Source organism: Pelobates fuscus, chromosome 10 (genome assembly GCF_036172605.1).
Source record: "Pelobates fuscus isolate aPelFus1 chromosome 10, aPelFus1.pri, whole genome shotgun sequence".
Classification (NCBI taxonomy): domain Eukaryota; kingdom Metazoa; phylum Chordata; class Amphibia; order Anura; family Pelobatidae; genus Pelobates; species Pelobates fuscus.
Window position 1 is genome coordinate 39831664 of NC_086326.1, and position 14769 is coordinate 39846432.

Sequence of the window (14769 nt, forward strand, 5' to 3'; positions counted from 1 at the left end):
GAAACCTGGCCCTGCGTCAGCGACCGAGCAAAGCCTCGGCAGGCTGACAGCCCACCTCATGTCACACGCAAAATGGCCGCCGCGCCTAATGGCCGTCCCAAGCGCCTTCCTAGGCCGAAGACCACCCGGAGTAAACCTCCGAAGCACCGACCACAACGCCGCAGGCTTGGCCGCTGCAGGCAGCGGCAGAACACCCAAGCGGATAACGGCGCCCAAAGACGGGAAGACCCGGCCTCACTGAGACAACGAGTCAGTGGAGAGCAGATGCAGGCCTTCACAACGACCTGGGGCTGGCTGATGGCCATCGGGCAACGGCGCCCCGCCGCCTCCCCGCGGATTCCCCATGGATGGGGGTGTTACCTTGCCAAGCAAGGGCATCGGCTAATAATGGACCCCCGACCCCAAGGACACTACACGGCTAAATCAGCAGTGATCAAACCGTGCAACAGACCTTGTAACGTACTGTAAGAACTTACCTGTACAAGCATAGCTAATTTATCTTCACTGAACCTACCCGTTTATATTTGTTCCCATCTACTAGTAATCTGATGCATCATATCGCTAAGACACTATAGTACAGAGATGTCTTTGTGTTTCTTGCGGCATATTGTCTACCCTGCCTACTGCCATACCTACTACCTAAATGTTTAACAATTTTAGGCCTGAGCTTATGCTGTAAATGCTTGTTTAAATCCTCTTGCACACACTTCAGGATAGGGAACTTAAGCCTGTGTATAAAATGCTCACATAGACACATGCATGTCGAGAATTAACCTGTTCGCAGTTCACTTTACTTGTTTTAGTTGCTGGATAGAAACAGCTAAACTGTCCCTGTATAAATGTATAAATGTATAACTGCATAATGTAGAACCTACCTAACACGTGCTTTACACAGCTCTGTTAAATTAACAGGTTACATACTAGTCTAATTTCTCATCCCTGAGAAATCCCTGATCTTAAGTTTGGCGTTAATTAATAGCTTGTTTTAACCCATGCCTTACCATAATAATCACTCACCTGATACTACTAAAAGCGACAGTTATCCTGATGCATTTCTAATAGTCTACTAGACCAATGATACATCTGCCAAGCTTAGCGTGTTCAATCTATTACTGCTATAAAACCTGATATTTCTATGTTTTTACACAAAATGTATATTGATGTTTCAACGTTACATTAATCAAGCTGGATAACCAAGACATATATTATAACCCACCTGTTTGGATAACTCAATGTTCTAAGCTTGTTTAAAAAATATAAAATGAGGCGGATAACTCTAGGAGATTTTGTAATTTGTTGTGATGATATTAGCCTGTGTAACCCCTGCAAGTCTCCCTCTCTTTATTCTGTACCACCATAACCATATGCCTCAATAAAAGAAAGATTGACAAAAAAAAAAAAAAAATAATAATATTTGTATCAATAAAAGAAAACTGTAAATGTTATTTAACATGTCTCTCGAATCTTCGTAATCTACACATAGAAATCAGCGAATAAAATAATTTAAAAACCTTAAGATCGCCATGCAACTTGTAAGGTGAGCAAGATAATCGTGTGTCTGGAAAAACAGGTTTCTATATAAACAGATTAATCGGCGCGCATTTACGGACCAAGTGTAAGTCTGCTGCTGTACAGAGCTGGGAGACAACAGGTGGGACTGAAAAAAAGGTGGGAGTTAGATACTGCTCCCATTCACATGAAGAATGCTTTTCACCAAGAAACCCCTTTAGTAATGGAGCATTAAAGGGATATTCTAAGCACCAAAACAACTTTAGCTTAATGAAGTAATAAATGTGTGGAGGCTTGTCAAACACTTCTATCCATGCCTAAGTTACTGGCTACTGCAAGTACTGTTGAGTGACTGCTGGGAATGGACAGAACAGCAGCACTTAAAGGAACACTATAGTGTTAGGAATACAAACATATTGCTGGAGTAAATATTAGGTCCTTTCAGAGTGGAGTGAAAAGGTAATTTATTTACGTTTTCCCCATCGCTGCACCGGTCTTACCGCGGATGTCCTTACCTCCATGGATGAGATCATCAATCTTGATGATCTCAGCCAATCCGATGCTTTTCCGTAGGAAAGAATTTGGAGGCTATTGTGCAAACACAGCAAAATGCTGGGCTGCGGCAATCAGCATCTCCTCATAGAGATGCATTCAATCAATGCATCTCTATGGGTAGCGTTCAGCTTCTCCTACATGGAGACGCAGAACGTAGGAAGCAACTCTAATGGCTGTTTGAGTGACTGCACCTAGAGGTGTTACTAGGCAGTAATGTAAATACTGACTGCATTAAACTGCTCTGGGAGTGTACAGCGTCACACTGCCCCAGTACATTCCCAGGAGCAGAAAAAATTGTATCCCATCAGGCATTTTCATAGTGACTGCGTCTGGACAAGCAAAGAATTAAGGGCCCAGAATACTTGAAGCTAATGAGTTATAAGCTGAGAATCCTAACTCCAAACTAAAATCTCCTTATTTTCTTCTCTTTTTGCCACTCTAGGGGCAGCACCAGGTGATGTCGACCTCCTTCCACCTTCTAGTACAGGATATAACTGGACACGAGGACTTCCTGTGCAGGAAACACAGGATAGCAGTCTAGTGTTTTGGTTTAATGGATCTCAGTCTGTTGAAATTCCTCCTGCTCGTCTCCCAGCAGGGGGCAGCGCTGCGGACCACCTCACCCTTTCCTTCTGGCTGAAGCATGCAGGTGGTGGAGGGAAGTCAGGGAAGGAGGAAGAGGTTCTCCTGTGTAACACTGTGCAGAATGGTGAGAATTAGCACAACTTAAATTGGATGGTGGAGCGTTAGTATTGTGTGCTAGTGAGGGAGGAATAGTAAGGTATTGTGTATGTTAAAACACCCTTCAAAGAAATAAACCGCCATTATCATCGCCAGCCCACCTTCTCCTTACATTATAATGCCCTACTCATCCTTTCACTTCCTCTCCTTTTAGTATATTCCCCAGCCCACCCTTTACTTCCTCTCATACTATAATCCACAGCCCATACTTTCACTTCCTTTCCTTATATTATAATCCACAGTCCACCCTTTCACTTCCTTTCCTTATATTATAATCCACAGTCCACCCTTTCACTTCCTTCCCTTACAGTAATCTCCCAGCCCACCCTTTCACTTCCTCTCCTTTTATTATGATATTATAATGCTCTGCTCACCCTTTCACTTCCTCTCCTTACCTTGTTATCCCTAGCCCACCCTTCACTTCCTCTCCTTAAATTATAATGCTCTCCTCTTCCTTTCACTTCCTTTCCTTCTCTTCCTAGAGGGCAGCTTCTCACATTATACACTGGCTGTACACGGCTGCCGGATCTCCTTCCTGTACTGGTCACTACTGGACAGTGCTCGACCTGTCAAATTTCTCTGGAAACTAGAGCAGGTACTAAATATCACAGAGCGGTGAATCCTAACCAACAGCCCTGGAGGTCTGAGAGGCCTGAGAGGCATTATTCACATGTGCAGACAAGGAACTTACCAGACCTGCCCCAGAATCCCCACGCTGACAGAGCATTACCAGCCCTCTGAAAATGTGCATGAATCTGTTGGTTTGTGTTGGTAGCAATGTGTAAACCATTATTTACCTGTACACATGACTGCATGAGACCCTTTTAGGAAGGTCCCATACACTTCTCAAACTGGATCATTATAGGGTCTCTATAGTCCTAATGAAATGGTCGGGGTGCAGTGGTCCTTTCATTTTAAGTGCTCCAAACGGAATTATAGGTGTGAATGGTTATAAGGAGCTATATGTGTTATTGTTAGAAGAGCTATATGGAGTTATAGGTGTGATTGTTGTAGGAGCTATAGGTGTGATTGTTGGAGGAGCTATAGGTGTGATTGTTGGAAGGGGCTATGTGGAGCTATAGGTGTGATTGTTGGAGGAGCTATAGGTGTGATTGTTGGAAGGGGCTATGTGGAGCTATAGGTGTGATTGTTGGAGAAGCTACATGGAGCTATAGGTCTGATTGTTGGAGGAGCTATAGGTGTGATTGTTGGAAGGGGCTATGTGGAGCTATAGGTGTGATTGTTTGAGGAGCTATATGGAGCTATAGGTGTGATTGTTGGAAGTGGCTATGTGGAGCTTTAGGTCTGATTGTTGGAGGAGCTATATGGAGCTATAGGTGTGATTGTTGGAGGAGCTATATGGAGCTATAGGTGTGATTGTTGGAGTAGCTATAGGGAGCTATAAGAGTGATTACAGAATGGGCTATATGGGGCTATAGAAGTGGTTATAGGAAGGGCTATGTGGAGCTATAGGTGTAATGGTTTGAAGAAATATAAGAGTGGTTATAGTAATGGCTATATGGAATTATAGGTGTTATTGTTGGAAGAGCTATAAGGAGCTATAGGTGTGATTCTAAGAGTAGGATCTATAGGTTTGATTGTTGGAAGGGGCTATGTGGAGCTATTGGTGTGGTTATAGGAAGGGCTATGTGAAGCTATAGGTGTAGTTATAGGAAGGGCTATGTGGAGCTATAGGTGTGGTTATAGGAAGGGCTATGTGGAGCTATAGGTGTTATTGTTGGAATATCTATGTAGAGCTATAAGATTGGTTATAGTAAGGGCTATATGGCGCTGTAAGATTGGTTATAGGAAGGGCTATATGGAGCTATCGGTGTTATTGTTGGAAGAGCTATGTAGAGCTATAAGAGTGGTTATAGTAAGGGCTATATGGAGCTATCAGTGTTATTGTTAGGAGAGCTATGTAGAGCTATAAGAGTGGTGATAGTAAGGGCTATATGGCGCTGTAAGATTGGTTATAGGAAGGGCTATATGGAGCTATCGGTGTTATTGTTAGGAGAGCTATGTAGAGCTATAAGAGTGGTGATAGTATGGGCTATATGGCGTTATAAGAGTTGTTAAAGTAAGGGCTATATGGAGCTATCGGTGTTATTGTTGGAAGAGCTATGTAGAGCTATAAGAGTTGTTAAAGTAAGGGCTATATGAAGCTATCGGTGTTATTGTTGGAAGAGCTATGTAGAGCTATAAGAGTGGTTATAGTAAGGGCTATATGGAGCTATCGGTGTTATTGTTAGGAGAGCTATGTAGAGCTATAAGAGTGGTGATAGTATGGGCTATATGGCGTTATAAGAGTTGTTAAAGTAAGGGCTATATGGAGCTATAGGTGTGATTGTTGGAGGAGCTATATGGAGCTATAGGTGTGATTGTTGGAGGAGCTATATGGAGCTATAGGTGTGATTGTTGGAGGAGCTATATGGAGCTATAGGTGTGATTGTTGGAGGAGCTATAGGTGTGATTGTTGGAGGAGCTATATGGAGCTATAGGTGTGATTGTTGGAGTAGCTATAGGGAGCTATAAGAGTGATTACAGAATGGGCTATATGGGGCTATAGAAGTGGTTATAGGAAGGGCTATGTGGAGCTATAGGTGTAATGGTTTGAAGAAATATGGTTATAGTAATGGCTATATGGAATTATAGGTGTTATTGTTGGAAGAGCTATAAGGAGCTATAGGTGTGATTCTAAGAGTAGGATCTATAGGTTTGATTGTTGGAAGGGGCTATGTGGAGCTATAGGTGTGGTTATAGGAAGGGCTATGTGGAGCTATTGGTGTGGTTATAGGAAGGGCTATGTGGAGCTATATGTGTGGTTATAGTAAGGGCTATGTGGAGCTATTGTTGGAATATCTATGTAGAGCTATAAGATTGGTTATAGGAAGGGCTATATGGAGCTATCGGTGTTATTGTTAGGAGAGCTATGTAGAGCTATAAGATTGGTGATTGTATGGGCTATATGGCATTATAAGAGTTGTTAAAGTAAGGGCTATATGGAGCTATCAGTGTTATTGTTGGAAGAGCTATGTAGAGCTATAAGAGTTGTTAAAGTAAGGGCTATATGAAGCTATCGGTGTTATTGTTGGAAGAGCTATGTAGAGCTATAAGAGTGGTTATAGTAAAGGCTATATGGAGCTATCGGTGTTATTGTTAGGAGAGCTATGTAGAGCTATAAGAGTGGTGATAGTAAGGGCTATATGGCGCTGTAAGATTGGTTATAGTAAGGGCTATATGGAGCTGTCGGTGTTATTGTTAGGAGAGCTATGTAGAGCTATAAGAGTGGTGATAGTAAGGGCTATATGGCGTTATAAGAGTTGTTATAGTAAGGGCTATATGGAGCTATAGGTGTGATTGTTGGAAAGGGCTCCATGGAGCAATATGAACTGTGATAGAAAGCAGTATTAGGACAAACGGGGGCATATATAAGAAGTCTACAAGCAGTATCAGGAGCTAATGAAGATGTATTTGTAGCAATAGGAATAGTAATATAGTGGCATTATATGGAGCTTTACCCACAGAATAACAGTCATGAGCTGGGTAGCAACAGCATAAGCTATCGAACCTTTATATGTGTGCTGAATATGCCACATTTTCAAATATTATTATTATTTATAAAGCGCCAATATCCTTAAAAGCTGGTGTATTCAAAGCCTGGAGCTGATCGGCCCTGCATTATCTTCTTTCCTTTTCAGGTATGCGATGGTGAATGGCATCATTATGCTCTCAGCCTTGCGTTCCCTACTGTCTCTCTCTATGTGGATGGAGTGACGTACGACCCTGCACTAATCCATGACAATGGGGCTCTCCCCCCTCCTAAACGCCAGGCCAGGCTAATGATAGGGGGGTGCTGGGCAGGTGAGGATGTAATCAGTATAAAAGAGTGGGGAGACACATGAAACAAAAGCAAAGTAGATTTTGGGGTGATTATGTACAAAATGGGTAAAAGCAATAAGGAAAGGAATAATTTCTAGTTTTGTTTTGTAACAGACGAGAAACTATCAGGAAAGTCAAATGGAAATGAGACAACCAGAGCAGCAGGTACAGTGTATTAGTGTGTTTACACCTTGAGCTATATCACAAAATAACTATTTATAACTATCGCAGCTTCCAAAGGAATATGTCACATCTCCTCTCTTCCCCACTCCCCATCCAATTTTTATAAATGTATCTAGAAAAAAATGAAATGATTTATATTGTAGGTGCTGTCACTGGACGCTTTCTGCGCGGTTATGTGTCTGGTTTCGCTCTGCGGTTGGGGCCTGTGGATTCGCGGGAGGTGATCGAATGTCTGTACTCATGCAAAGAGGGATTACAATACACAGACTTTGACAGCTTGGGGAAAGGTATGAAGGTATGTCATCTCGGACCCGTCTGTACCTCTACACACGTGTTGTAAATAGAGTTTTGTTTTTTTTATATCTGTCCAGGTATGGACATATTGTGTTAAATTGTATTTGTGTGACAGTTTGTATCATAGTCAGTGTGATATTTGAGGGTATGTATTGCAGTTGGTATAAGACTTTGTGCCACCATTTCTTTCTTTTAGCTGTAGTGAGATTATGTAATTCATGTCACAAATGGCACTGCGTTACAGCAGTTGTCTTGTATTAAAGTGAAACTCAAATATACCTGTGAGTTTGCATCACAGTATATATGCTGGGAGTTTTTACAATATCCAGTTCTAAACACCATCATTCTCTGGGGTTTTTATCCAGGTTCATGTGAATCCTGCTCAGTCCCAGTTGACCCTTGAAGGCGATGATCCTACGTCTTTTAGCCGGGCTTTGCAACATGTAGAATATCTCAACTCACTACAGTTTCCAACCCCAGGAGTAAGGCCTCTTAAACTACAAACTATTGTCAGGTGAGTGACTTTCTCTCTTCCTCTCTGTCTGATGTCACTCATGGGGACCGTCTTTCTTACTGATGTCTGACTCATTGATGAGGCTGTCAACTTCTCTCTTTCAACTCCACAGGTGTCTCAGTGATGAGGGCTGTCTCTCTGTACCCGATTTAGAGGGATATCTTGTGGTTCTCCAGCCAGATGCTCCCCAAGTTCTGCTGTCTGGATCCCCTCGCTCTGCACATCCCATTTCTGATTTTCAGGGCCCCCTTGGGGTCCCCATATTCCCAGACCTCAGGATCACCTGTTCTGTTTCACACTCTCTGACACCCAACAAGCTGGAGAGAGCCCCAAGGGCTGGTAAGGACCAGTCTCTGCTTTCATGCCTTAAATTGTGAATCTCCCTTTCTGTCTCTCAGTCTTGATCTTTGTTCTAGATTTGCAGTCTACGGATGGCATTGAGTGTGCCTTGGAGAGGTGTGAGGTTGGAGTAGTAGGGGAAGATTTAAATCTGGAGTATGAGAGTCTGTCTCTAGATGTGTCTTCTGCATGGCAGAGAGGGCTGGAGACTGAAAACAGTTCCCGGAGCTTTAGAATTACAGGTACTACTGGAGGACATCCATAAAAGATTATTCAAGATCCTTCTAGATCAGGGGTGAACATATGGTAGATCCCCATGTGTGGCAGCTTCCATGATGCTTTACCCTTTTAAAGGCTGGTAAAGCATTATGGCCGTTGTAGATCTACATTTTGCCCCCCCATGTTCTCGATGTACTGTCTTATCTATATGTAGAGGTTCCTCTGCTCCATGTACTTTTTTTCCCATCTTCAATCAGGTGTTCAGAATGTAGCAGTATATGAGGACATCTTGCGTAGTCTGACATACCGGACAGGAGTCCGAGCGTCTTTATACGCGCGCAAATTTCACGTGTCTTGCAGTGAGATGAATGGGAGATATGTGAGCAATCAGCTCTATACAGAGGTATGTGTGGCTAGATTTTTTTCTATAGTGTTCACAGGTGTCCATGTTGCAATCAGCTTTATACATTACAATGTAACAACAAATGAAAACAGCAGCACAAGACACAGAGTTGACCACCCCAAAATACATACTGAACGACAGGAAGATGTGGAGGAATAAAAGGAAATCAAAACAACAAGCTTAAGGTAGACAGAAACAACTTCACCAAAGTGAGAATTCTAAGTGAATTTAAAATTTATGGTCAAAACCTTAAAGGGACACTATAGTCACCTGAACAACTTTAGCTTAATGAAGCAGTTTTGGTGTATAGAACATGCCCCTGCAGCCTCACTGCTCAATCCTCTGCCTGGAGTTAAATCCCTTTGTTTATGAACCCTAGTCACACCTCCCTGCATGTGACTTGCACAGCCTTCCATAAACACTTCCTGTAAAGAGAGCCCTATTTAGGCTCTCTTTATTGCAAGTTCTGTTTAATTAAGATTTTCTTATCCCCTGCTATGTTAATAGCTTGCTAGACCCTGCAAGAGCCTCCTGTATGTGATTAAAGTTCAATTTAGAGATTGAGATACAATTATTTAAGGTAAATTACATCTGTTTGAAAGTGAAACCAGTTTTTTTTTCATGCAGGCTCTGTCAATCATAGCCAGGGGAGGTGTGGCTAGGGCTGCATAAACAGAAACAAAGTGATTTAACTCCTAAATGACAGTGAGTTGAACAGTGAAATTGCAGGGGAATGATCTATACACTAAAACTGCTTTATTTAGCTAAAGTAATTTAGGTGACTATAGTGTTTCTTTAAACAAATAAATAGGCATGGGGTCATCTACAAACATTCAGTTTGTAGACATTGGCTTTTTTGGCACCTCATTACAGCAAAAGGACTGTGAAAAGGAAAGTTTACATTTCTTCCATCCTTATCATGGAAAGAGTATGTCAGCTTTCCTTCATACTGACCACGGAAAAAGAACTATGGCTTTCCTCCATCCCCACTGTGGAAAGAGGACTTTGGCTTTCCTCCATCCCCACTGTTAAAAGAGAACTTTGGCTTTCCTCCATCCCAAACATGGTAGAAGTTACCCCCAACCTTAATACTGGAAGAAGAGATCAGATGACCACCAATATCACCAAAGAATGAGGACATCAGTTCTCCTCCAACCTCACCGCAGAAAGTTGACACAGGCAGTCCTCCAAACTCAACGCAGAAAGAGGACATCAATTGTCTTCCATCCTACATACAGAAAGAGGACATTGACTTTTTCCTCTTTTCCATCAATGTTTTAACATTGATTCTTAACCCCTGACCTATTATTCTGCTGCTGAATTATAAACTCTAAAGCATGTCTTTAAATTCCATATATTACATAATGTTTACATAGTGCCTGATTTCATGTTCCACTTTTTCAGCTTGATGTATTACATGGGATTCATGCAGTATCACCCAGTCACCTCCTGTCTGGCCAGCAGTTTGTCCACAATGTCCACCAGGCTCCGGTAGCGTTATCCTCCCACACATTGACCACTGCTAACCGCAACTCAGGTACGTATACAGGATCAATGTCAGAATTAGTCTAAGTAGCAAACACAAGCCAGCCTGTGTGTCACACACTTGTTTGTTTGCAGTGTTTCCCGGAGTTGCCATGGTCATTATCGTTGTATGTGTTGGGTTCTTGGCTCTGATTGTCACATTGGGCTTATCACGGATACACAGTGTACGGCAGAGGGATGGCATTGACGGTGTGGAGCTAGAGGCATCCAACCAAAGGGACCCATTCTGGGAGGACTCTGCAATGACCATAACTGTAAACCCTATGGAGGTGAGCGCTTGCATGCTTCACATTACACCAATACAAGACAATAATGTTTTATATAATGCAAAATATGCAGTTTACACACCTGATGAGCCGATCATGTTTAATTGTAGGTGAGGTTGATTAGAACTAAAATTACATGAAAAATAGTAAGTAAAATGAAGATGTATAACGTCATAGGCACTTAACAAATTTGTTGGCTTTATTCTATAAATGGGCTCTTCTAATGCAGTCTATAGGTCTGTAATATCAGGGTGGATCTATCCAGAGTCACTGTGTTAATTCTTAGCTATCAAACAGGATCAGTCAATACTGTGATTTAAGAAAACAGAAATGCACATGTCAGGGGAGGTCTACAGTATAGTCAACACTCGGAATTCAATAATCTTTCTGGGGAAAAAAAGTAATTGGGTTCATACTGTGAGGTCTTGAAAGATTTGTCCAGGAGGAGCAATTGGACCAATTGTCTGGGATCAAGATTTATCTACTGACGAGTCATCAGATTATCATTGATTGAAAAAGAGTATCTAAGCATCAAACCCCCAGCACACAAGCACAAATATCTCAGAATATGCAGCACTTCTAAAAGCAGAAGGGGTTAGAGTATCCCTTTATGTGTGAGACGCCTTTTGTTTGTAGCACACAAACACCCTTCTACTATTATGCTGTCTCATCTGATCAGAAAATATTTTAAGAGGAGCGCTATGTTTGAAGTTGGTATGGTAAGACACATATATACACATTTTTTAGAAGCTTGGATGATCCTGCTGTCAGAGACTGGAAAACCCACTAAATCCTGTGTCTATCTAGGAGTAAGCAATGAATTTATAACTCTGTATAAAACAAAAAATACACATAAACTAATATGTTATTTATCATTAAATAAATATATATCGAACACATCAATGTGAATGCAGGCTCGTTTCAGAAACACAACAGGCAGGGACGCCTGATAGCAGAGTAAGGATTAGTCATGAGACTAGTGCACAAATTGATTTCAGCTGCGTTGAACAAAACAAATGCCTGTCAATCCATGCGCGAACAAATCAATTCATTATGCAAATTCAAAATAATTGATTTGCCTATCCATGGATTGATGGGAGTTTCATCTATGCACAAGTCTAACAGTCAGTGTGATGGTATTAAATATAAGCACCAAAATACATTAGTATCCTAGCATGAAATATAAGTTTCAGAGTATATTCTTTCTAGCTATCTCCCAACATCTCGGGTTCCTGTCTTGACTATATATGCATTTGCCACCAGGGAGCGTGTTCAGTTTTACTGCTCTGTGACTGAACTGCATGTATGAACCTATGTAGGAGGAAAAAGTAGATTTTGCTCTCAGGTGTCTGAAAAGATTCATCTAGGATGGGTAGTAGAATGGGACTGTACTTCCCAAGAGGGGTCTATATAGGAGGGGATAGAATTATTTCTCTAGGGTTAAGGGGATTTACATATGAGATGGTAGTGATTTTTTCTGCATGGTCAGGAGGAGGAGGAGGTATAACCCATTCTGTAAGTAGAAAGAGGATTTAACGCTGTGGTTTAAAAATATGAATCCATCAAACATTATGTCCACAAACAGACAAATGTTTTAACAACCTTTTTGGTATTTTGGGATGCTACATTCCTAAAAATGCCACCCGGTTCCTTTTATAAATACTCCCAAAAACATGCATTTGACCAGATTCATCTTTACACCACAACTAAGGTACATGACAAAAATGGTATACCTGGTTTTATACTTATAATTCGAAAGTTGTTTTATAAGACCAACACTATGAAAAAATTTAAACTTTTTATCTAATTTAAATTTATGAACAAATCTATAAAAACATTCAAATTGTGTAAATGTATATTTTTGCACAACCTTCCTGTAATTTAAAAGTTACTGTGTTATCTCTTCATCTAAGTTTTCAAATAAATGTCATGTTTTTTTGTTTTTTTTTATGATGAGTTTGAACAGCACTGTGTACATATTAACCAGACACAATATCACGGCGATTTTTTTAATTCTTGGTCTGCTCTTCTTTTCAGTCTGTGCAGTCTCGCAATTTGGCCTCTGCCAAGAGAACCCCTGTCTCTGAACGAGAGAATCTGGATGAGGAGTCACGCTGATGAAAAAAGAAAAAAAAAAGTCACTCACTCTGTCCATCCATGTAGAACTGGGCTTATATGTCTTGCGCACCATACAACCGTCACTGGTGTGCTTGGCACATTCTAGCACTCTTTTCTATGGGCAGTGTGCCATGTCCAGGATCTCTGGGGCAAAGGCCACATCCTCTATCGCCCTGGAATGTCTTTCACATAAGTTCCCACCCACCCATTACTCAGGGGAACAACACCTGTCTCATCCATTGTTTGTGTGTGTGTGTCTGTCTCTCACATGTACTGTTACTACACTTCCCGAGAGACTGCAACACGCTCCCTCTTGTTCTGTCTTTTACTCATTACTTGGAACCCTTACGCCAGAGACTAAATTCTGCTCCAAAGCAGGCCATGTGTTTCGACCCTCCTCAGTAGCTAAAAATACTGTTCACCAAAAAAAAAAAAAAAAAAGATTTTGATGAATTGTTAGACTGCTGAGTTACAGTGATTTCTGTTCTCCTCACATGTACTGTCTTTTCTGTTAGTCTCCCACTCATCTCTCTCTCTCTCTCTCTCTTGTGTGTCTGCCTCAATGGGGGAGGGGTAATGTTGGAAGAAAGTCACGACAATGAATGAAATAACTCACCGATTTCTGGTAAATCTATATAAAGAGATATATATAGAACGTGCAGGCTCCCGTTGCTTGTGTACATGTGGAACTGTAGTTACTAAGATTGCTTTTCTTTTAAGAACGGTCAGTGATAAAGCTGGTACGTGAGGGTGTCTTTTGGGAGGAAGTTAATTACATGACATTTGTTTTGAAAATGATTTATATTGAGGTGACACGAATTGAAAATCACAATTTTGTCACTGATTGTCCTGGAATTTAAAAATGGTCCCAAGATAAATGGGCAATGTCAGAGCACATCCAGCAGAGTCCCAACAACTTTGCCACAATCCTCCTAGTAGCTGCACATTCAACCTTTTTACAATAATTCTCCTAGTAACTGCACATGCAGCGGGTCTAGCATAATCATTATAATAGCCACATACAGTGTATGGCTGCTCTCAAATGGAGCAGTAACTGAACAGAACCTTAAAGATCAAAGCACTGAGAGGGACAAAATTTCATTTCACCATCCTGAATTTACTAGCTTTACTATCTCTCCCTAAACTATCATGATAGAGTAAGACAATAATTGTATTATCTTCTTTAACTCACAGATATCAATCAGTTTGGAGAAGGAGCCTCTCCATACTGTGATTTGCATATTTTTATGGCAAGGAGAGAACATCCCATAAAGCTCATATTATAATATTTTAACAAAGTGGTTTTAACTTATTATAACATAGCCTGATTAACCCCTTAAGGACACATGACGTGTGTGACACGTCATGATTCCCTTTTATTCCAGAAGTTTGGTCCTTAAGGGGTTAAACATGTTTAAGAAAAACATTCATTATGATCCCTGTGAATGCACCGTATAGTGGATCCTCTTGCACCTGCAGTCAGACCCACCCCTAAATAAGAAACTCCCAATTCTGGAGTGCTTCATCTGTTCTCTAGATTCCATTCAAATTCCATTAACCTCCGTCCAACAGAGGTTTATAGGATACATAGGTAGTTTATTCCTGAACTGCAAATCCAGTGATTACATAGGATGAGAAGAACTGCTCTTTAAACGGATAGCAGCCATTATACAGCCCAGGTCCCAGTTTGATTGTCAGGTTCATGCTTTACAGCTTGATTCACTCCCCGGAGAAGAAGGAAGAATTAGTCCTGAGTTGTGAATGTGGTCCATTGGGTGGGGGGAACAGGACTATATCAGGTCTGAGGAGCTGTCTTGGCACTGCAGTGATGTTTACACATATCTGCTGTTCCAAGACATTTTCAGGGATAAGAGTAGGTGCAGGGTATTCTCAGCACTGTCAGCATTGCAATCATGCAAAGTTGTGATGGTGCTTAGTATGACCCTTTGATTTCTTTTGTATGTGAAAATATGCGCATGTCCAACCTGACAATGATTCTAGATAAAACATTGATAGGTACATCAGCGTTTGAGTGATGTCACAAACCCAAAAGGCTCGGTAAAAGGGAAAAAAATAATCAATTTACATTGCAAATTTAAAACTTGTCAAGCCATATCCTTTCAGTGCAAAATGTGGGGAAAGCTACCACAACACATTCCAGGGTTCATACTTGAACGTAAGGTTTTAATACAGCATATGTT

At 41.2% G+C, this 14769-nt stretch overlaps 1 protein-coding gene across 1 annotated transcript in view; it reads left to right on the top strand.

The window, feature by feature from the left end:
- Window positions 1-13225, top strand: part of CLSTN3 (calsyntenin 3) — a 63191-nt gene extending 49966 nt beyond the window's left edge. The window contains exons 8-19 of the mRNA XM_063435192.1: window positions 2507-2773; window positions 3288-3400; window positions 6507-6669; window positions 6802-6852; window positions 7014-7165; window positions 7530-7678; window positions 7791-8017; window positions 8095-8259; window positions 8494-8639; window positions 10044-10176; window positions 10260-10453; window positions 12488-13225. Of these exons, the coding sequence (XP_063291262.1) occupies window positions 2507-2773; window positions 3288-3400; window positions 6507-6669; window positions 6802-6852; window positions 7014-7165; window positions 7530-7678; window positions 7791-8017; window positions 8095-8259; window positions 8494-8639; window positions 10044-10176; window positions 10260-10453; window positions 12488-12568 (1841 nt within the window). The 3' untranslated portion in view covers window positions 12569-13225. The remainder of the gene's footprint in view (window positions 1-2506; window positions 2774-3287; window positions 3401-6506; window positions 6670-6801; window positions 6853-7013; window positions 7166-7529; window positions 7679-7790; window positions 8018-8094; window positions 8260-8493; window positions 8640-10043; window positions 10177-10259; window positions 10454-12487) is intronic.
- The last annotated feature ends 1544 nt before the right edge of the window (window positions 13226-14769 follow it).